Source organism: Hydractinia symbiolongicarpus, chromosome 2, assembly GCF_029227915.1.
Source record: "Hydractinia symbiolongicarpus strain clone_291-10 chromosome 2, HSymV2.1, whole genome shotgun sequence".
Lineage (NCBI taxonomy): Eukaryota > Metazoa > Cnidaria > Hydrozoa > Anthoathecata > Hydractiniidae > Hydractinia > Hydractinia symbiolongicarpus.
The window spans coordinates 35,070,025-35,092,351 of NC_079876.1; the positions used below are offsets into that span (position 1 = coordinate 35,070,025).

The 22,327-nt window shown below is 34.2% G+C and overlaps 2 protein-coding genes across 4 annotated transcripts; both read left to right on the forward strand.

Moving 5' to 3' along the window:
* The first annotated feature begins 9,289 nt into the window (after positions 1 to 9,289).
* LOC130627844 (uncharacterized) lies at positions 9,290 to 11,491 on the forward strand. 3 transcript variants are annotated; one of them, XM_057441410.1, is made up of 6 exons: positions 9,290 to 9,427; positions 9,534 to 9,617; positions 9,706 to 9,967; positions 10,039 to 10,208; positions 10,494 to 10,536; positions 10,642 to 11,491. In XM_057441410.1, the coding sequence occupies exons 2-6, from the start codon at positions 9,545 to 9,547 to the stop codon at positions 10,754 to 10,756; spliced, it is 663 nt and encodes a 220-aa protein (XP_057297393.1). In that variant the 5' UTR covers positions 9,290 to 9,427; positions 9,534 to 9,544; the 3' UTR covers positions 10,757 to 11,491. The 3 variants fall into 3 exon arrangements, with proteins under 3 accessions (XP_057297393.1, XP_057297392.1, XP_057297394.1); XM_057441409.1 differs by lacking the exon at positions 10,494 to 10,536 and having other exon boundaries at positions 9,307 to 9,427; positions 10,642 to 11,473; XM_057441411.1 differs by lacking the exons at positions 9,290 to 9,427; positions 10,494 to 10,536 and having other exon boundaries at positions 9,558 to 9,617; positions 9,686 to 9,967; positions 10,642 to 11,474.
* Positions 11,492 to 19,403: 7,912 nt separating this feature from the next.
* On the forward strand, positions 19,404 to 20,799 carry LOC130627880 (uncharacterized). The gene has a single exon (XM_057441412.1). It carries the CDS (start codon positions 19,531 to 19,533, stop codon positions 20,140 to 20,142), a length of 612 nt encoding a protein of 203 aa, XP_057297395.1. The 5' UTR covers positions 19,404 to 19,530; the 3' UTR covers positions 20,143 to 20,799.
* Positions 20,800 to 22,327: the final 1,528 nt, after the last annotated feature.

A 22,327-nucleotide genomic window follows, 5' to 3' on the forward strand; every position in this document is an offset into this window, starting at 1 on the left:
GACTGTTGTTGCTATGGCGGGGTAAAAACGGTTTTAACTCTGTTTTTATTTTATCTAACGTTGTGGGAAAGTTATTTTTTTTAAAATATGTTGCAGTCGCAACACTGCAATGGTGTATGCGCTGCAGTTGATTCACGACATACTGCATACCTGTACTAAAGCACTCCATCTGAATGTGTGACACTGTTTACGGCTCTTATGAAACGCTCCACAGAGTGTTCAACGCTGGGTCACACCTTGACTTGTGGCTTACCCCGGGGTTTCGACGCCGGGTTTCCTGGATTCCCTTATAATAATACAGACTGTGTCTGTTTGTAATACGCAAAGTGGATATCGTCATTTTCCTTTGATGTCGCCCAAAAACTTATGTCTAATATGTTAAATTTTCTGACGTGACGGCGCGACGTCAATAACACTACTTTAACGTCAATATCCTATATCGTCAGACGGACAGACGTATACGGCATTATAATATAGATAAATGCAAAAAAAGAACAAAATAAAGCAATGCGCACGCTGTCAGGTTTGTTGTGTTCTAGCTGTATGTCCCCAGACACGAGAAAAAAAATTATATGTAATTTGTCATGAGATAAATACCCATATATAAAATATAATAAATTATATAATCAAAATATACATTGAGTCAAGTTAGGTATTTGAAAAAACAATTTCGATGTGATTCACAGGTGATTCTAACAAAATATCTATAAATAAAAAAAGAGATGACTACTTATTATGTTATGGTATTTAACACATCACATAGCTTCCTTTAATAAGCCTTTTTTTCTGTAAACATATAAGTTGTTCTGTTGCTTCTTTCGTAGGTTACGGTAAGACCGAATCTTGTGGTACCTTGGAAGGTATATACTTCTTTACTATTACATTGTTTTATATATTTGACTTAGTTGCGTTTCTTTTTTTAGCTTTAAGAAAGGATCGCCAAAATACGCTTCGCGGGACACTTTCATTAACAAGATTAGAACTGTTAATCGAACGACTCTGTAGCCGATTTTTATCATTTCGTAATAACAAAACAAAAGAAGAAATTTTAAGGTGGAATGCCACGCCTATTGTGATGTAGCTGTATGTCCCAAGTCATAAGGAGCAACTAAATTTGCTGTTTTATTTTACACATTAGAAATCGCGTAATTTTCTGACTTCAGAACTTTTCACCTTTTACATTAACCCTATTCGGTCCGGGGGGGGGGCGGATTCCGCCTCCCCCCTGACGGTTTTTTTTTAATAACTCCTGATTGCTTTCTTATATGGCTATGATACTTACTGAGTTTCAACATTTATCTATTAGACACCTGCATGCTAAATTTTTAGGTCCCATACCTTTCAGAGGCTTTGATATTGGCCATTACTCGAAACTACCCCTAAAATCTCTATGAAATCCTTATAATGGGGAAAATATAATAACTCCTGTTAGGATTATCCTTAGAACTTGAAACTTACAACACAACTTTGTTTCATGAAGAAGAATCATTTTGAATAATTTTGACACGTGACTAATCCGATTTCCCGATTTTGTCGGATTTTACCCGAAAATCAGAAAAAAACGGATTTTCGGGCAATTTTTGGCAATTTTTTATCCGATCCATGTAAAAACCGGAAGATATTTTAAAAACAATTTATTTAGCTTTCAGAAACTTCAAACAGAATGTAAAAATTCGATCTAGAACAACAGTAATTATATTTTAAGCAGATAGTGGCATTTTTAACAATTTTCAAGCTTCTGATGACGTCACAGAAAATGTGCTGACGCAAGCAAAAATTTATTGCAGCCATTTTGTTCTTTTTATGACGTACTATAGGTGTGCCAAGTTTGATTCAATTTGAACAAGACTATGAAAAGTTATTGACGGGGGGCGGAATCCGCCCCCCCCCGGTCATAATATGTTCGAAAAACCCCGGACCGAATAGGGTTAAGTTTACACAACCCAGGCTATGGTCTGATTATCTCCTGCTATGACTTTTCTTGTTTCACTCTACAACTTTTATGCAATGTCTTGTATTAGAAAGAGAGAGGTTACTTAGAAAGATGCGCAGAGGGGAATTGGTATGTATTGACTTTTTACGAAATTCTTACGTGTTTTTTTATAATTTGGGTTCAGGTCAGACGTCTGTTTTACACCTCAGTAAAAGTATAAAGTTTTTAAAACTTATTAACACCAGGCCTTTTTGCTCCAGTGTAACACGCGAGGGGTCATAAGCTGCCGTGGGCTATATATCCTTAACCAATTAAGCCTAAATAATGAAACTTGGCACATTGACAGAATAATATAAACTTATTCCAGACCAATGAGTTAATTTGACAAAATTGCAAGGACATGAAATCAAGTCGAACGCACCGAAAATAAGTTGTTTTTCCAAATATACGATATACTTTAAGTTCTAACGTCCTACTAATACTACGACCTGAAATCCCACTAGACATGAGAACTCAGTATAATTAATTGGTTTTGCAAAAAAAAAAGGAATTTGCGTTGTTGGGCTAAAAAATTACGTCATATCTCCAAGAACGTTTTTCATTGTAACAATAAAATCTAGTCTGTATTTCCTTAGCAACGCCTTGGTAACAACACGCTAGAAAACACATATGCAATTAATATTTACTAGTCGATAAAGTCCAATAGGAGATTGAAAAAGTTGGTTGTTTAAGACGTTTTGCTGACGTCAGAATTGCATATCCAAAAAAAAAAAATTGGCGAAATTTAGTTTTTTCGTTGCCTGTAAGATGTAGAGGTTGAAACGCTGATTAAAATAATGTAAAGGATCATATCTTTTCAACTTCCAGGAAGGTAGTGTTAATTTGCTCCATAAGCTTTTCCAGATCTTTTACAAGGCAAGGCTGCGTCATAATTTTAACCAATTTATTATGAGCTTCAGAACTCATCACAAGCCACGTTTTTCTTTCCGTCTCTGTTGTGGATAAAGGTATGTCTGTTGACACAGTGATGTATTATGGACGTAATCCTTTCAAAAGTCTTTTCCACTACCATTACAATTATGGATTGACCAGTACGGGTGGTTGAGCACTTCAGGTGCCCAGCTTGCAAGTATGTTTAAGTCTATAAAGAAATAATTTAATATAATTCACACACCGAGATCTCAATCACTCTACAATAAAAGTAACATACCTTTCTTTTTTGAAGCCATTATTAATTTTTTAATGAGTCCCTTCCCAATGTGCCAAGGATCAAACTGATGAATAATTTTTGTAAATCTTGGGTCGGTCCTCATTAGCTTCTCTATGGAGGGATGCCTAACAGTGGAAATCACACGTATTGGAAGTTCCATATCTTTAAGTTCTTGGACACATCTGATAAAGCCTTCTTTTTCCATTGCTGTGAGGTGGTTACCTCCTAAATGTAACAAGAAATTAAAAGCCTATGAGATAGAAATATATATTTAGGAACACTGAAACGTAAACAAGTTTACCTTCACGTGTATTATGCTGAAATATTGTTTGTCTGGCAGTCCATTGCCGATACGGTACTGTAGGTGGCGTTGTGACCAGGTGTATCACATTGACCGTCAACGGCAAGTTCTAGCTGCCGATTTTCAGTTGTAATTTCACGTGACAGTATCTGTTTTTCTTTTCGCCAAGCATGATCTACCTCTGGGTAAACAAAGTTGCCACGATGCTCGTAGTACATGGTTTTGGAAATGAATTGCAAGTTTAAAATGTTTGCAAATTTTAACATTTTGTTAAATGTTATTCCAGCTAGTTCAATAACAGCAGTCAAGTGTAAATTACCAGCTCCTTTGGTGCAATTTCGTTTTGGTTGACCAGAAAAGCTGTAGCCACAACCTAAAATTCAACAATTAAATTAGAACCTAGGAGGGAGCTACAGGCGAAATTTTAGAACCGAACAATAAATGTTTTACTTAACCTTTTACACACTGTACGTTATACATAATTGAGCGCATACATTATTTTTTTAAATGATCGCGTTTACGGAAATTCATTATAAAATTCAGACTAACCTTATATCTTTAATTTAGAGTGGTCACTAAAAACGCTTTTTTAATTCTGTTGTTTTTTTAATTCTGTTGTTAGTTAATTTTATAGTTAACATCAAAAATTCAACTATAAAAGTTAATTTGATACGGAGAGGAAAAATAAAAAAATAATTAATACCAAATATTATTTCATTCAGAAAACCTTACACAGCTTAGGTTATGATGTAAGTATCTACACAAATTGTTGTGTGGAGGAAAATGATAAATTAATTATCAAAAAAATTATTAAATAGTATTTTCTATTCTACCCAAAAGAAAAGGTATCAACGCTAAAGTGCTCCGAGGCAAGCTTGAAATTTATCAATATTCGATTAACCTGTTGACAGTGCTTCAAATCAATCTTTATGTAACTAAAAATAATTTTCTAAAAAACGATTTGTCATATTGTAGAAGAACTACTTTGTTCATCACTAACATACTGCCCGGCAGTGAGCGGGATTCGATCAGTGGTCCCCAGAACTGGGAGCCGCAGACGAACCCACTACACTACGTGCGTCAAGATGTTAGTGATGAACTCAGATAGTTTATCCGGATGGTATGTATACATATAGGTGAATATTTATCATAGCACATCCGTAATACATTCTCAACAGAGAATGCTTCACCCCGATCAGACCTCTGATCATGACGGCGAGTATAATGCGTGTAAGTCATATTGAACGTCAAAATGGAATCACAGTTAGGCTATTGATATGACTATGAACTCGTTTAATTGCTCTAACGTTAAAATGAAAGCAGTAATAAGAACTACATAACAATTACACGACTTTTTTATAAGAATACCAAAATTCTAGCTAAGCTGGCCATTTTTCTTATTTCTGTTGTTCCTTACAGTAAAAAGCGTTTATGCAATAAAATATATTGTATATTTTTTTTTGTTTAACGACAAAAAGTGTATAAATAAAAGAGCTAATCAATATTGCAAATTTTATATCTTTGAGTATTCCATTTTAAAAAAAAATTGAAATTTTAGCTATTCTCCTTATTTTCTCCTTATTTCTTAGTTTTTCTGATCGTAACTTTTTTGGAAATGTGTTCATGGATTGTTCATCACCAATGAATAAGACATATTTCTCTGTTACCTAAAGTCCTATATTTTCTATCTTTCAGGGCATAATTTATAGGTATTTTTGTATAATATGTATAATTTTCTTATCATAGAACATAGTATGTAACATTAAAGATAGCGAACTAAAATTGGTTTTCTCCTTAATTATCCCCTTTTTTATATTTTTATTCTCGTTTGCAGCAAAATATCCTTAAAAATGTCAATTTGTCTCCTTAATTCTTCCTAATATCCTTACTTTTGTTCTCATTTTATTAGTGGTCACCCTGAATAAAGAACGTTTACTCTTTTAGAGTTTACGGATAAATATTCGCTTTTATAAAACTAGTGAAATTACAAATGGCATCATAAAAACAAGTGAAGCTATTTTTATTTGTAAGTAATAACGACCTCATTAACTAACGACAATTCGAGTGACTGTGTTACGAAATTACAAAAAATAGTTTGATAGTGTATGGATTTGACCCCATTTTTTTATGAATAATTATGATTTTTGCACAAAAAAGCCTTTTCCGAGGTTCAGTTAGATTTTAATGTTTGTAGTGGCAATCAATTGGGAACGAAGAAGAAATATAAGTTCGTCAAACAAGTAATACCGAAAACAAGAAAATGCTGGAGGTCTGTTTCAAAAAAAAAAATAGTGGGCAGCGCTAACTTACTAGGCATCGGATTGGGCTCCGTGCGACGAACAAACCCTCTAAAACGCTCCATAAAAGCCTGTTCCACCGAAGAATTCCATACAAACGAACGACAAGCTAGAAATAAAGCAATGGCACTATACTAAAAATACTTCATGCAAAAATAAAAAATTACGCTGTGGATGTTTTTCATGTGTTAAGGCAATTTTAACTTTTAAGAAACAAAATTTAAAAACAGCAAGTATGAAAACCCGGAATAAGTTTTTCATTGGCGTGTTTCTTACGCAAGTATTTTTCTTAAGTTTATTTGCTCTTTAATTATGAAAGGAGTACGGGGCTTTGACCTAAGCTAAGATTCTTTGTGTTTCCTGCTTAGTAGCTTTAAATAAGCAAAGACCTAATTTGTCTATAAAAATGGTACGCACAAAAAGAAGTGAATTTGTCGCTTAAAAAAAGAAAAGCCACTAGATAAAATTATTTTGTCGGAATGAAAACCCTAATAGTCTTTCCTCAGGGATGGTCGAATTTTTAAGACATATTAGTATTTATTATGATACTTACTTATATGCTGAAAATCTATAGATATCTTTCCCCTTCGGACACATAGCTTTTATATTAAGAATAGATACATATTGGGCACTAAATTACGTGACCGTGTTTTTATCATCCTGTTGTCGTGGATGTGCAAATAAAAAGCGTGCGGAAAATAATTTCTCCATCAATTGTCAAAGGCGCGAAATTAAGAAGCGCGTACACGAAAATGTAAAGGAAAAAGTTAAATAAATGTATTTTTACCGTTGATCATTTTCGGACTGCTAGCCTTAAACTTTTTGAAGGGTGAATCTAAAATGTATTTCATGACGGTTACAAACTTGCAAGTAGTTTTTATCAGCTGTTTTAAAACATATAAACAATCTATATTAATTTGTACGCTATATCAGTGTGCCATAAGTATTTTTAACTGGTTATCAGCTGAGATCGAGCTTTACTTTAGATTTAGGGTTCATTAATGCGTTTAAAAAATTATTTAAAAGTTACGCACCATCTGAATCACCAGATTAAACATATTCACTACTTGATCCTTCATCCGAACTATTGTTGTCAAAAATATTCCTTTTGTCTATTAAAAAATAACAATATGATCATCCGTAATCTCGACCACCGACAACTACCAACCACCGTCACAGTTTAACAGACTTTGTTTAAAACCGTTCATCGTCCTGCTACGAAGGCCATTTTGGTTTAGAAGTGATTGTGTTAGTTTGTTGGTCTCCTTTTGACCTTTTTTTTCTGTATACTTTGATCTATATGATTATTTTTTCAGCAATGTTTAAAACTTAAAAAACCAAATTTAAGATTTTGGATATAAACGTAAACTTTAGCATCTTGTAAAAGGCAGCTAGGTAGTCGCACGTGTTTCCATCATTTTTTAAAATTTTTATTTAGTATGTTACATTATTTATTTTTCATGTTGAGTTGTGGCTATCCATCGGGCAACCACTGAGTAAAAAGTTAAAGTGGCTATATGCAGAGTTTGGTTGACAACAAAATTCTTAATTAATAATCCCCATGCTGAACGCTACACCTTATAATTGTCATTAAAACTTATTTTTGCAAATTAAATTGCTGAGTGATTATTATAGGTCGACTGGGAAACGACAGACGATTTTCTGTGTTCTTGTATGTAAACCATCGCTATAAGTTCTTTTTGGAAAAAAGTTATAACGCATATACGCATGTGCGATTTACCTGTAATAGGCGCTAAGCCCGCTGTTATAGACGTAATGTTTTCTGTGTTTTCATTTAAACCGAGACTACAATAAAGAACATTTTTTTTGGGAAAGGACTCCTGTAAGGATGCGCGACAATGTATATATGCACATTTATTTTATTACAAGAAACATGCATTTAGCTTAAGCTCAATGTTTCTTAGTTTTTTCAAGAAATCAGCTTCAAATGTTTCTTTTTTTCTTCTTATACTCAATTATTTAAAAAACATGCTTTCCCGATGAACAAACATACTACATGCCCGAGAAAAATCTATAGAAATGTTTTCTTGTGAGTTTGAGTACAGATGAAAAATTTTTTTGATTTGTTTGACTTTTGGAGCTTTCTGTTTAGTTTTTGGTTATTGGAGAAGAATATGTTTTTGGAAAAAATTGTTTCTTCTCTTTCTGAGCCTGCGCATGATTCTTTAGATGTTTCTTACTTTTTTACGAATTTAAATGATCTGAACGTGTTGACGGGGTAACAAAGGGTTGTACACTGTGTTTTTATTTTCGCTAAAGCTGCAGTGAAGTTATTTTTGGAAGATATATTACACACCTTATCGTGTGGCGCAAGTTATGGCTCTTATAAGTGCCTCCTCGACTGTTCAATGCCCAGGTCACACAGTTACTTGTGGATTGTCTGAAGACAGATGGTTACTAAGTAGAGTATTTAACACTTTAAAAGTTCTGCACAATAGCAGAAAACTTCCCCCTTTACAAGGATTTTCTTTACAATTAACACTGCTCAATAAACAGGACTGGTGAAAACATTACTTTAAGGTCAGACACTTTAGCGGGAAGAAAGTTTCGTGGTTTTTCGGCTTTTTCGCGAAACTTTTCAATGAAAATTTTTTGTGAAGAGGGAAACCAGACTCAAGTTCGCCATTTGGCAATTGAAATTTCCCGAGCGACCAAGTTTTTCATCGATGGAGGTGCCACAATCAGCGTCCAACTAACCAGTGAGCACTACAGACACTCTTTAGTACAAGGGGTATGGAAATCGCGTGCAAAGTGTCAATTTGCCTTTATGGAACGATACAAGCAATTGATTCAGCAAACTTACACTTAACCTAATAATGGAACAAATTATAAGTGATTTGCATGCCGCAACAGTTGAAGAATTAGACAGAATTTTACAGTTGTTACCCAGGAACAATCCGAACAATGAAGAAAAATTAACAAAAAAGAAAGAAGTCAAAACTAAGGACCATTCGTAATTTTTTTAATCTTGTCGCTAAAATTAACAAAATGTCTCAGTAATGACATACTGCACACAATGTACTAAAGCGCTCCACCTCACCGTGTCGCACAGCTTGTGGTTCTTATTAATTCAACAGCCGTTATTTGTAGCCTAACACGGCGTTTCGACGCCGGGTTTCCTGGCTAGTATTTAAATAACAAAAAAAACTCCCCATTGCCGTTTTAAATTCATGTTGTCTCGCCTAATTAGAAATTTACGGAAACACAACCAGATTAAATTGGTGGGAGACAAAACCAAAATGGACGAAATCGAAACCGTGGGGAAAAGTGCTTGATAATTTTGATGTATAGGGGCGAGACGCAGAAATCCTATACAACCTTTCGCTTTAATGAGAAAATGGGCTGCGCTCCGCTCAGCTTGCTGCGCTTGCTTCACTACTCTCCGCAATTAGAAAAGTAATTACACTGTGACGATACTACTCAATTAGCTTTCGTCCATTGTCTTACCCTAACAAAAGTAAATTAGATATAAAACCACCTTATTTACTTGCGTAATTATAATAACAATCTAGTTTCGTTTGCAGCAGTATTCATAATAGTACGTTGTTTTTATACCTTTAACTAATTAAAAAGGAGGCTAATCTATTGCAATCAATAATTCTACTTTCATACCAATACAGCTGTAAGAGGAAAACATTGTGTTTTGAGCAAGGAATTTTGGAAAGGTAAATTCTTTTGTTATTGTATATTCTTTAAGTGTCCTGTAAAATAAGTTGTAAAAAAAACAACTATATTACCTTCCTTGTGTTAACAAACATACGGTGATTTTAGTTTACTTGAGAATGACAACTCAACAACCTACTATTGTGAACTCCGCCCTTCGAACAAAACGTCTGCGAATTATTTCCAAACTTGGTAAGTATACTACGTTAAACATCAAATCTTGACATTATAACAAAGTCTGGTTTCACAACAAGTTTTAGACTTAACATTTTATTAATAGGCAACGTTCTAATTATCGCTGGTGTTCTAACGTTTGGTTTCAGCGTTAGTATGTACGGTGCACTACGGATAAAGGATGTTCCAATAAATCAACACCATACTTCACTTATTGCGTCGTTCTGGATCATTGCTACTGGAATATTGGCTGTGTGTACTCGTCCCAAATCACAAGGGCGAGGATTAGTCGGGACGTTTAATGCTTTCGCAATTACATCAATCATTTTAACTTTCTTGGCTTTTGGCACATCAGTAGCTGGAGTTGTGTGAGTAATATATATTACGCATAAAGTGGGATAACCTTTGTTCTTATTCTTTTTAATTTTTCTGCTTTTAGAATGTATGCTAAATGTGGCCGTCGTAGTCCAAAAAATTGCCGGAAGAGTCCTGATTATGGAAACGTTGTATATGCATTGCTTTTAGCACTACACCTGTTGGAGATGGCTATTTCAATTGCAGCCACAGTGTATGGTTTTAAAGTTTATAACTGCTGCAGCCATAGATCAGGTTAGTTTAATAGTTCACCAACATCTTTACGCCTAAAAAAGGGAACCAAAGAAAACATCCTGAATTAATTTGTGAATATAAGTATCTAGCGTAATTAAACGTAAATTTTATAAACTTATTAATGGCTACACATAACAAAGCTGTATACTTCAGGTAACTTTCATGTTCCCCTTTTTTATTGCTCAAGTTGAACTCACTTGATTTGAACATGAAAAGAGGTAGGAAAGGCTGCTAAAGATGTGGCAGACAGAAAACTAAATGACTTATGGGATTTTTTTATATTAGATGCGATTGGAAACAAATGTAAAATTACTTGCAGCAGGCATAGGTAATTTATCAGGTTAACAGGTCATACAACCGCATGTGTATGATCAACTTAAAGCTTGCAATAAAAGCATAAACGAAATTATTTTATGTTTTTTTTTTGTTTTAGGACAAGAATCAAATGCTCAGATGTTTCAAGCAACATCACGAGATACAGTTTTCCAAAACACAATGGCTCCGCAACCGCAGCAAAACCAAACGCTGGTTACAAGCACCTCGGGTGAGCAATTTATTTTGACACCTGTCAGATCAATGTCGCAAAGACCTCCAATTGGCCCACCAGTTCCAGGAACCACCGAAAACGGCTACGCTGCATTACAATATTCCTACAATAATTTTTGATTGAATAATGCACGGAAATAAAGATAATGGCATTGTCTATTGTAAAGTTGATTTGAAGATATGGATCAAAAACTAACACTTTAATAATAAAACATAGTAATCACTTACATTATTCACTGGAAATAAAATACATTCTTTCGCAATGGGGTTTGAAAACTTATGATGGACTTGTAAACTAAGTACGCCATACTGCAACCATCAAGGAGGTTTGGTAATAACAAATCAGAATTACGATCACGGGGTCATATTCCAAATGGCGTAATAAAATAATAGTATTAATCATTTAATTTATTTATTTAATTGAGTTAGCAAATTAAGATAAATGAATTAATTATTTCAATCCGTAATGAGGTTTCTAAAAAATTGCTAAGAAATATCAGTAACACTTTTAATAAGATAGACAGTACACGGCGTCGAAACACCGGGTTAAGCTACAAGTAATTATGTGATCCTGGGGTAAACACTTGGTGGAGCGCTTAATAAGAGCAGCAAGCTGTGGCACACATCCAGGTAGAGCGTTGTAACTATAGATATGCAGTATGTCGTTAGTCGAATGAAGCGCACAGTGCAACCCGTTGTTACCCTGTCATACTTTATTAAATAAGTTTCCGTGAAAGTTATAAAAATTAATGGCATCACCTGAGGAAGTGCTTATTATAGGTAAACCGTATCCCATATCCGCATAGTGATAATATCCATTTCCCCAAAAAACTGTATCCTGTTGTTAACACTACGGTAAGCGCTAAGTAAAGGTATACCGTGTCACACATCTGTATACCGTAAATGATCGATTAAGCCTCCACTCCCGAATAAGCCTCAAAACTATAACTATATATATAACTACAAAACTACCAAAAAATGTAACCTACTTCCCATTTATGTAAAGACACAGGAAACAATCACTCAACAATTTTCATTATGCTCAATTTCCACTACATCAAAGATGGTGATGATTTGATTGTTATAAATGTACTGCAAGGTACTGCCGACATTCAGATGTTGACTCGTAATTTCCAGTTCCTAATAACACAGACAATATTATCACGGAAAATACACTCACCTAAAGATTGAGATGAAAAGAAACGAAATAGGCTGTCCACGTAAAAATGATGAGCAGTATTTTATACTTAGTTCTTTTCTAATAAGTTCTGGTAAGTTAAAACTCACCAACGACAAAATAAACGTGTTTAAATTAGCAAAAAATAACTATTAGTATTTGTTCTTTCTGTTTTGTATTGATAGCCTCGGTTAGAAAAACAATGACAAAAAGGAGCCTATTTTATAGCTTAAACATCATGCAACAAGAAGTATAGGGAGTTCTTGATCAGATTGCTATAAAAAAGAGGAAGGACACAATTTCTTTCCTCATAGGAAACAAAAAAACGTATACAAGGATAAAGAGTTAAATAAAAGGAATTGCATGAGACTACTGTAAATAACGTCAAACAAAATATAAGCCCGAGCTGAAAACAAACCATTTCGCGAGGTTATCAATAACCTCGCGAAATGACTTTCTCCAACGTTTCATTTTCACATTCAAAACTTTGAAAGAGATGTAAAGAACTAATTTTCCTAAAAAAGAGAAAAATATATTTACATAATATAAATGATTTAGTTAAAAAGGATGATACTTTCTTTTGGTTAGTGTGAATCAGATTTTACTGTATCAATCAACAAAAAGATTAACAAATGTGGAAAAAACAGCTAGTAAGAAGGGAAACATTATCTCAGAGGACACAAAATCAGTAAAAATAATTGCTAAAACGTGAGCACACGTTTCTTTAAACTTATAGCATATATAACTAATCAGCTTTCGGCGCTTGTTTTGCTGAGAAAAAAGTTAAACAGGCTGCTGGCAAAATTGTAGAGCCCTCCGATTTAGTCACTGAGCAGCAAGCGCAATATATATGCGTACTTTGTTTAAACTTGACGCCAAATTGCCATTTTGTGCCGAGTACGTTTGAAGGACAAAAATCTGAGAATATATGTGATGGAAAACTCTCTTTTTTCGTGGTCGGAAGACTAATGTTATTGCGCTAGGCGTTTATTAAAACATGTTGTTTAACATCCAATAAAACGCCCTTTCGGACATGGTCTGCATAAAATTTCTAGTTTTATTGTGATGTGATGTTGTAAATATTCCCCAGATTTTCTACGCAAATCGACAGTCAAAGCAACGCATGCAGTAAGCCGTAGACCAGCCCATTACAAACTTTAGTTTCGGTTGAGGGCATCTTGTGATCTTGAAATTAAAATCTGGTTTTAGCATGGAGTTATTTAAGAGTTCCTATGGCAACTCCTCAACAGCCTCATTTTGACCCTTCCTTATAGTTTTCAATTTTAGAAACGACTGCGTTTTAGTTCTTATGGAAGAAACAAAAAAAAAACCCTTACGCATTATATTTATTAACATCCTATTGACCCCCACTAGGGTATCATTCTTACATAACGCTGTTCCCAAAAGCGTTATTTTGACTCCCTTGCGTACTTCATTTTTAGGTTATCCATCTCTGAAATCATATTTCTCGTATGTTCTCAAGGGTCATTAGCTTTTTTACATTCCCTGTGACGGAGGTAAACAAAAAAGCACATCAAATTTTTAGTAAAAATATTATTAGTTAGAAAAAATGTCATAAATTTAAATATACAAGATAATTAATGTTAGTGAAAACATAAACAGATAAAATGTTAAATAAACATTTCTAAGCAAATTTTTGAGAATTTGAGCAAAAACGGAGATTATAAACCGCTCCGCATGCAATGATCCATCTAGTGGAAAACCTGTTTAACAGATAGTCGGGTAAAATATAAACAAAAATTTAATTAACCTATTATTATAACTAAACATTCTGCAATAGGTGCAACTTCATCGTGATTTCCAATACTCCAATGCAAAATTATTACCGTGCCCATTAAACCTTTGTGGATACATCAGATTGAAGAAAATTTGTTGAAGTGCATAAGTACAGCAGTCAAGAAATCATCAGATTGACCGACTTTTAAACCATTGACGAAGATTTTGAAACTTGAAGCTTTTACAACGTCTACTAACATGCTTATATTGAACTTGGGGATGGTTTCACGTTCCAAAATGTTAAGATATTATCGTAGCGTCTTAGCGTAGTAATGGTAGTATTAACATTATGGCATAAGAGCTGACGATACCTTAAATGTGCAATAATGTTATTAATAAACCTAAGATTACTAGAATTTTTAAATTCCAGGAAATTTCAAAATAAATAATAATTCTCGCGATATACAGATGTAATGACAAAATAAATTAAAAGCTGATCCGTGATTTTAATCCCTCTTTAAAATCATCCGCAATTACCAGTAGAATTAATGCTCAAAGTTCGTCACTAGATACTAACTTAACAAACAATGCAGGGCAAAACGTAGAAACAACATGTAAATTGAGAATACACATTTTACATCGATTTTTCTGTTTTTAAAAATATATTTATACCAAATCCACTTAGAATCAGTTATTTTGGTCAAATATTAACCTCTCCTATAACAGTTTAAAATATAAAAAATTGACATCTCACAGGGTTATGATGTAGCTATACTAGTTACACAAAAGTTTTCTGGATGATCTTATATTTTGTCTTTCTTAACAAATGCTGATTACAAAATATAAAATTACCAAATCAAACTATTTCTACTTTTCACCCAAAATTTTAAATCTCACGATTTTAAACTCTTGTATCTGTTTAAGTATTTTTGAAAAGCATTTGTGTGTATGGACGGTTCCCTACAGACGCCATCAGAATCCAACTGATATATTTTTCCATTGTTTCTTTTTTTACCTAATTGGATTTTTCCACCGCTTTTATTGACTAGCCTGTTATAATAATACTAGCCGGGAAACCCGGCGTCGAAACGCCGGGTTTAGCCACAAGTAAAGGTGTGATCCGGCATTGAACACTCTGTGGAGCGCTTAATAAGAGCCGTAAACTGTCCCACACGATCAGGTGGAGCGCTTTAGTACAGGTATACAGTATGTCGTTAATTATTTGAAGCGCATACACCATTATAGTGTGCGACTGTAACATATTTTTAAAAAAATAACTTTCCCGCAACGATAGCTGATATGAAAACAGAGTTTACAAACCGTTGTTACCCTGTCATAGCAAAAACAATCGGTCAATATTATTTTATTTTGTGGAAAAGTCTTTTTAAAAGTTAAAAAATTAATCGTGACACTGGGCTGAGCGCTTAGTACAGTTAAACCGTGTTGTACAGCGTATAGGAATAATACCCTTTTGAAAAAAACTTTCTCGCAGACACAGGGCTGAGCGGTTAGTCCAGGCGTGATTCCCAAGAAAGTTTAAAAATTAATTGTCACAGTGGTGGGCTGACCTTAGTATATACAGGTAAACGGTGTTGCACATGCCCATAGGCGTAACAGCCTTTTACAAAAAACAGTCTGTTTTTAACACTGGGCTAACCGCTTAGTACAGTTAAACACAGTTGAACAGGCGCATAAGGCGTATTACCCTTTTCCAAAAATGTTTATTGCAACTTCGGTTTAAATAAAAACACAGGGAACAGCCTGTCGTTACTCGTCCAGCCAAAACAATCGCTCAGCCATTTCATTTGCAGAAAAAGTTTGCAGAAAAATAATAAAATATGTAGCTATACCTAGCTAGCTAACTGCATTTAGCATAAAAATTATATATTGCTTAAGAATATTGTTGTAGCCAAACTGCATTTTTATACCTTCACTTTTTAACGAGCTAGCTAAATAGCCACAGCCTCAACATAAAAATAAATGTTGGCTAGGATAAAAAGCTCTTATACCAAACAGAATAGCAATAAGTGAGGCTCTAGCTAGCTAGTAGCTATAGCTAGCCAATCTTCGTTCCTAGCCAAACATCCTAAAACTGGTGCGTTTAAGATCTGTACGTGGCTAAAAATCGTGACAATATATTTATCCTAACATTGAAAACAAACAGAAAACAAATATTACAAATATATAAGGCTTTTAGAAGATAAAAAAGTCAAACAGGCCTACAAACCTCACACACTGATCACAAACACGACCATTATCAAAATGGCCTTCGTTCCGCGAAGATCTTGGATTCTTTCTGGTCGCGAAAATCTTGGGTTTTTTTTAAAGAATCAGGCGTTGTGAATGGTATTTCACGCGCGAGCGGTCAAAACAAAGTCGGTAAAAATATATCGCATTTGGTATCGGCGCGTAATTTACAAAATTTCGTGTTTCCGTTACGGGACGCGGCTTTCGCGGACACACAGAAAGACGGAATACGGCTATTATTAAAGAGATAAAGCTTCCGCCTGTCAGTCTGTGATTCTTTTTAACAAAGTCTATAAAAAATTGTTTCGTAAGTTCCTAAGCTGACGCTAAAACAATAGTAACGTTAAAAAAAGTATATTAAGATTGATGAAATCGTTGCATTGCACTTTTAATTTAAACACGAAATAACTTGGAAATCAGTGAAAATAACTGACGTCATGTCCTACGTGGGTGACTAAGAACTACCAGGGACCAAATTAGGACCAATTTCCTGAAGCATGCTCAGCTCACTTCTTTCGGAAAAAAATGGTCATTTTCTTGATCACCGTTTCAAGATCTATCTCCTTATCAGTTCATCAAAAGCGCATAATCTTATATATTTTTTCATCGGCATTTTAAGCTCTACGTATTACAGGCAACAGGTAAAAATTTTCTTTAAAATATATTTTGTATATGCACTGCTGCCGTCAGCAAAACTTATAAAACAAGTTATATTTTATTCTATTATTGTCCTTCGTAGGTGGATTTTCCCATTATCGACTAGTGTAATATAAAAGAGGCGCTGAGGTTCGTTGAGTCATCAGAGGAAGATATACGATAGTGATATGGTTATTATTATTTTTTTAAAGTTATTTTAATTAATATCATTTTTCCTTCTCCCAGCCAGTTCAAAGAAAAATGAAAAAAATGGTGCAAATTAAAATCTGATATTTTCTTCATATTAATGTTTTCTCATTGTCAGCATGAGCCGGACAAGACCACAACAAAGCAATAATTATGACGATTATGAGGAAACAGGGGCAACAATATCTCGTCTCTTAAATAATATCCGTCGTCTGTCTGTCTGTGTTTCCGCGAAAGCTGCGTCCCGCAACGGAAACACTAAAATTTTAAAATGGGCACCAATACCAAATGCGATATATTTTTTCCATTTTGTTTTCACCGCTCGAGCGTAGTATACTAATCACGACGCCTGATTCTTTAAAAAAAACAATTCAAGATTTTTGCGACCAGAAAGAATCCAAGATTTTCGCTTAAAAAACAATTCAATATATTTTCGCAACTGAATGAAAGAAGGCTATTTTGATTCTTAAAAAAACAATCCAAGATTTTCGCGGCTGAATGAACGAAGGCCATTTTTATTTTAAAAATGGTCGTGTATGGTCAAGCTCTAAGGTTCGTTTGACTTTTTTATCTTCTGAAAGCTTTATATTTTTGTAATATTTTTCTTTTCAATGTTAGGATAAATATATTGTCACGTTTTTTAGCCACATACAGATCTTAAATGCACCAGTTTTAGGATTTTTGGCTAGGAACGAAGATTTTGAAGGTTAGCTAGCTTAGCTAGAACCTAACTTATTGTTATTCTGTTTGTTATTAGACCTTTTTATCCTAGCCAACATTTATTTTTATGTTGAGGCTGTGACTATTTAGCTAGCTACTTAAAAAGTGAAAGTATAAAATGCAGTTTGGTGACAACAAGATTCTCAAGCAATAATTTATATGCTAAATGCAGTTAGCTAGGTAGCTACATCTTTTATTATTTTCCTGAAAACTTTTTATGAAATAAAATGGCTGAGCCATAGTTGTAGCTAACCGGGTAACCGACAGGCTGTTCCCTGTGTTTTTATTTGAACCAAAGTTGCAGTCAAGTTTTTTTGGAAAAGGGTATTACGCCAATGCGCCTGTTCCACTCTGTTTAATTATGCTAAGTGCTTTGCCCACTGTTAACAATGGACTGTTTTTTAAAAAAGCTGTAGCGCCTATGCGCATGTGCGACATGGTGTACCTACCTGTAATAAATGGGCAGCCAACTGTGAAAATTAATTTTTAAACTTTCTTGGGAATTACGCCTGTACGAATGTCACAATTAATTTTTTAACTTTTACAAAAACTTATCCAGCAAAATAAAATAACATTAACCAATTATGGAGTAACAACGGCTAGTAAGCTCCGCTTTAATTTCAGCTATCGTTGCGGGAAGTTATTTTTAAAAAAATATGTTACAGTTGCGACAGTGTGTATGCGTTTCACTTGATTTACAACACACTGTATACTTGTACTAAAGCGGTGCACCTGATGGTGTGGCAAAGTTTGCGGTTATTATTAAACGATCCACAGAGTGACCAATGGCGAATCACAACTTGACTTATGGCTTAACCCGGCGGTTCGACGTCTCTGTCTCTGCGCGGAGCCTCGCTGAGTTTTTTCCACGGGCAACGACTAATTATGTAGATATCAACAGCAAAGCTGTGAAACAAAGTATATATGCAGATTTGACAACGGCAGCTGATCATTTCAAGCAGTATTATTAAATTAAGTTAAATACAATGCAAGGAAACATCTATGCCAATACCACGACCTGAAAGTAACCGAGTGACAAACATTGTCTACGTAAATCTTTTCGGTCTTTCATATTTGTTTACCTTGGTTTATCATGACAGAATCATTTGATAGTCATTATTGCGGTAAAAAACAATTGTATTTAATGCAATATATATTTCTTCAATCAAAAATTTCTAATGTGTATACGTAAAATAAATAAATAGGGGAAATTCTCCTTTTTGAAAAGAAGTATGCAGTGTTAAACATAAAAATTATTAGTTTTGAATAAGATGAGCACCACCTTGTAAATCGTTTTACCGAAGTTGAATCTAAATAAGTTCTTTTTCACATAGCAATCTAGCTCGTTGGCTGGAAGAAAGGCAGGGAGGGAGGGAGGGACGGACAGCTGAAGGGATGGATTTTAGACGTGGGCTTGATTTTAGGTAATCCTAAACTGCACGAAAAAAGTCCACTCAAGCAGACGAAAAATAGAAAAGATACGTCATTTCAATTTTAATGACGTCGAAAGTCGATGACGTCGATGCACAATATTTCTCACATTTCTTTAACCGGTACCTGCATTGTGTAGAGCATTACACTCTGATCAAAATGATGTTTCAGATTATGCACTTTTGACAAAAAATTGTTTGATAAGATTTGTGTACCCATATCCTGTGATGTAAAGGGCCTGAATCGCTAATAATAAAAATGTATGAGACCGTGTGGCTATAAAGATAAACATATTGCTGACTTCAACAAAGATCTGTCAGATTACCATTTTTTTCTTTTGAAATGGATTTACCATTGCCTTTTTTGAGTAGAGCTTGAAATGCTTATGTAGAAAATTAGAATTTATTTTCGGTGTATAACAGGCCTTACAGTAATATCCTCGGTATCACGTTGTCACGTGATTTTATCAAAGGGGCGGAATTTCAGAAAATTCAATCACACGTCGATTAGCTTTCAAGTATTCAAGGTGACGCAATTGCATTAAAAATGGACGAAACTTCTAATAATAACATGGAAGAACCTGTTATCAACAGCCAATCTGCCCCATAAACGCTAAACGGAATGGAACACTTTGACCTAATCAGAAGCTACCTGGACAAAAAGTTTATCGAACAGAAACAAGAATTCGAAACAAAACTGCAACAACAGAGTATACCGAAAAACATAAAGGTTTCAGCTAAACCAGAATCGCTGATACAATTTAAGTTTAAAGGTAATCAAATCCAATTCGAATTTAACCAAAAATTAGTGGAAGATTTGGAAGATGTTATCGACCTTATCAAAGAAGGTTCTGTATCAAGATCAACAAAACGTTTAGCAGGAATAAAACTCGAAATCACAAAGCGAAACAAGCTAATAAAAATGGCGGATAGATCACCTGCAGGATGGGCCACTGTAGAAGAGTACTTATCCGATGAATTAGCAAGCGATTCAGATGACGAAAAACGGATAAAATCGGCTGAGTCAAAAGCACTGGCAAAAAAAGAAAGCAAAGGTAAAGCCAAAGTCCTTCTACCCTCCACATTTCAGCCTTATGCACACCCAACTAATGTCCTCGTCGCCACCTATGCCAAACCATTTCCAATCACAAAGATACGCATTTCCAAGAGAATCATCTCAACCGTCTGGGAGTACGGCAACCATAACACATCATATTCTTCCCAATCAGCGTAAAGATTCCAAAGTGCAAGATCAATGTGCTTCGGTTGTGGCAAGATTGGACACTGGAGGAAAGACTGCCCAAACGTTATCGGCCAGTTTAAAGAAAAGACAAAAGATAAGTGTTTAAATTTTAATAACAATGTAAAAAATGAGGAAACGTACGAATTTTGTCTAAGTAAAAATACGGCTGGAACTAGAGTTAAGGGTAGGCTCAAGAAAAACTTAAAATATTGGCAAACCATCGGCTGTAATACGACTATTCTCAAAATTATCAAGGAAGGCTATACTATTTCCTTTTTCACGACACCACAAAAACAAACTTTTTCTAATAATCAATCCGCTATAAAAAATTCGGAATTCGTTAATGAAGCGGTACAAGAGCTTCTAGATACAGGTCGAATTAAGGTAGTGTCTTCTGCACCACATGTTGTAAATCCCCTTTCAGTCAGTACCAAAGGAGGAAAAAGTAGACAATTCTCGATTTAAGGTATGTAAACCAGCACATTTACAGAGAAAAAGTTAAGTTTGAGGATTGGAAGGTGGTAAGAGAATTTCTAACTGCACAAGGCTACATGTTTAAGTTCGATATAAAGCAGGGCTACCATCACATTGATATTTCAGAAGAACATCAGAAATTCTTGGGGTTTCCATCACCTTGATATTTCAGAAGAACATTAGAAATTCTTGGGGTTTTCATGGGTCATAGGAGGAAAGGAAAGATACTTTGTTTTTACAGTATAACCGTTTGGGCTTTCTCCGGCCCCGTTTATTTTTACAAAAACAATGAGAGTTCTTATAAAATATTGGAGAGAAAATATGATCAAAATTGCGATATTTATTGACGATGGTATTGGCACTGATAAGAATTATAAAAAAGCAAAACAAGATGCCCTATTTTTTCAAAAGTCTTTACAACTGTCAGGTTTTGTAGAAAATGCAAAAAAATCAGTGTGGCATCCTAAACAGCAGTTAAAATGGTTAGGTTTCTCGGTAGATTTGGAAAAAATGGAGTGGTACATACCAGAAAAAAGAATTTTCTTTCAGTCTCAAAAGCATTAGGTTTTAATATGATATGAAATTCTTAGTTTCTAAGTTAGAAGGTTTTAATACGATAAGTAATACGACCAATAACCCCTACTTTTAAGTACAAGCTAAGACGACTCCTCTTCTCTAACAACTTGTTTTTATTCTGTAAGGTCTGGCTACGGGAAAATAAATAAGGTTAATTTCCTTTAAGCAAAGCGAATTAGAAATTAAGTATAATTTCATGTGCTTACGACAACCAGTTAAAAGGGTTTAAAATTGTGCTGACTTTTTTTTCTTAACAATTTGCATACTCGTTACTTCATCGTAATTATCTTGAAACGCTGATCAAAAAAATGTATCACGTACTTTTGAAAAACAGAGAGATCTTAGACATACATGGAAATTTTCACTGAAAAAAGGAAATACTTTTTCTTGATTAAAGTTTCCATTCATTTTTCAAACTGGAGAGTTGACTCTATCAGAATAACCAATTTTTTTTCTCTTATCGCTCTTTAAAACGTTAATGTTAAATACGTGTTATTAGTTAACCTTTTTGACACTTAGGTTTTAACTATGGACTAACGATAAGATGATGATACTGTACTTAATTTAAACATCTCATATTTTTGAGCTGCAGGCAGTCTTTAACAGGTATGTTCTCAACCATTCGAAAGGTGAGTGGTACAGAAATTTGAAGACGTAAGTTTAGAAAAAAATGCTGAAAATAAATTAACAAAAAAACTTTCTTTTTTTCTTCCTCAAGAACTCTGACGGCACAATAACTATCAGCAAGCACTTTTTTAGTTGGGTAAGAAAATTACGCGTAAAAAAAACCATTTATTACATTTTTAGATCGTATACTTAAACTGGCCTATCATAAATTTTAGGTGCCATCCTTTCCAAAAAAATATTTTTGGATTTACTAATTACTTGACTACTTTATTTAATATTTTAATCCAAACTCAATTCTTGCGCGTTATGATTATGACTACAATTTTATTTAAAAACAATAACAAAAATTTGATATAAAATGGTGATAATCTGTTTAGTGATTGGATAATATAAAGAATAGCATGACATGATAGTGTTTACATTATTAATTGAAATAAAAATATTGAGCATTTACTTTGAATTAATACGAATAAAAATACAATAAACCAAAAAATATTTT

What these genes read in the sequence shown, in the direction of transcription:
- LOC130627844 (XM_057441409.1), top strand. Translation starts at nt 9,545, where the DNA reads ATGACAACTCAACAACCTACTATTGTGAACTCCGCCCTTCGAACAAAA. An exon ending in ACATCAGTAGCTGGAGTTGT is followed by an intron (nt 9,968 to 10,038) that starts GTGAGTAATATA and finishes TTCTGCTTTTAG; the next exon opens with AATGTATGCTAAATGTGGCC. An exon ending in CTGCTGCAGCCATAGATCAG is followed by an intron (nt 10,209 to 10,641) that starts GTTAGTTTAATA and finishes TTTTTGTTTTAG; the next exon opens with GACAAGAATCAAATGCTCAG.
- LOC130627880 (XM_057441412.1), top strand. Translation starts at nt 19,531, where the DNA reads ATGGAACACTTTGACCTAATCAGAAGCTACCTGGACAAAAAGTTTATC.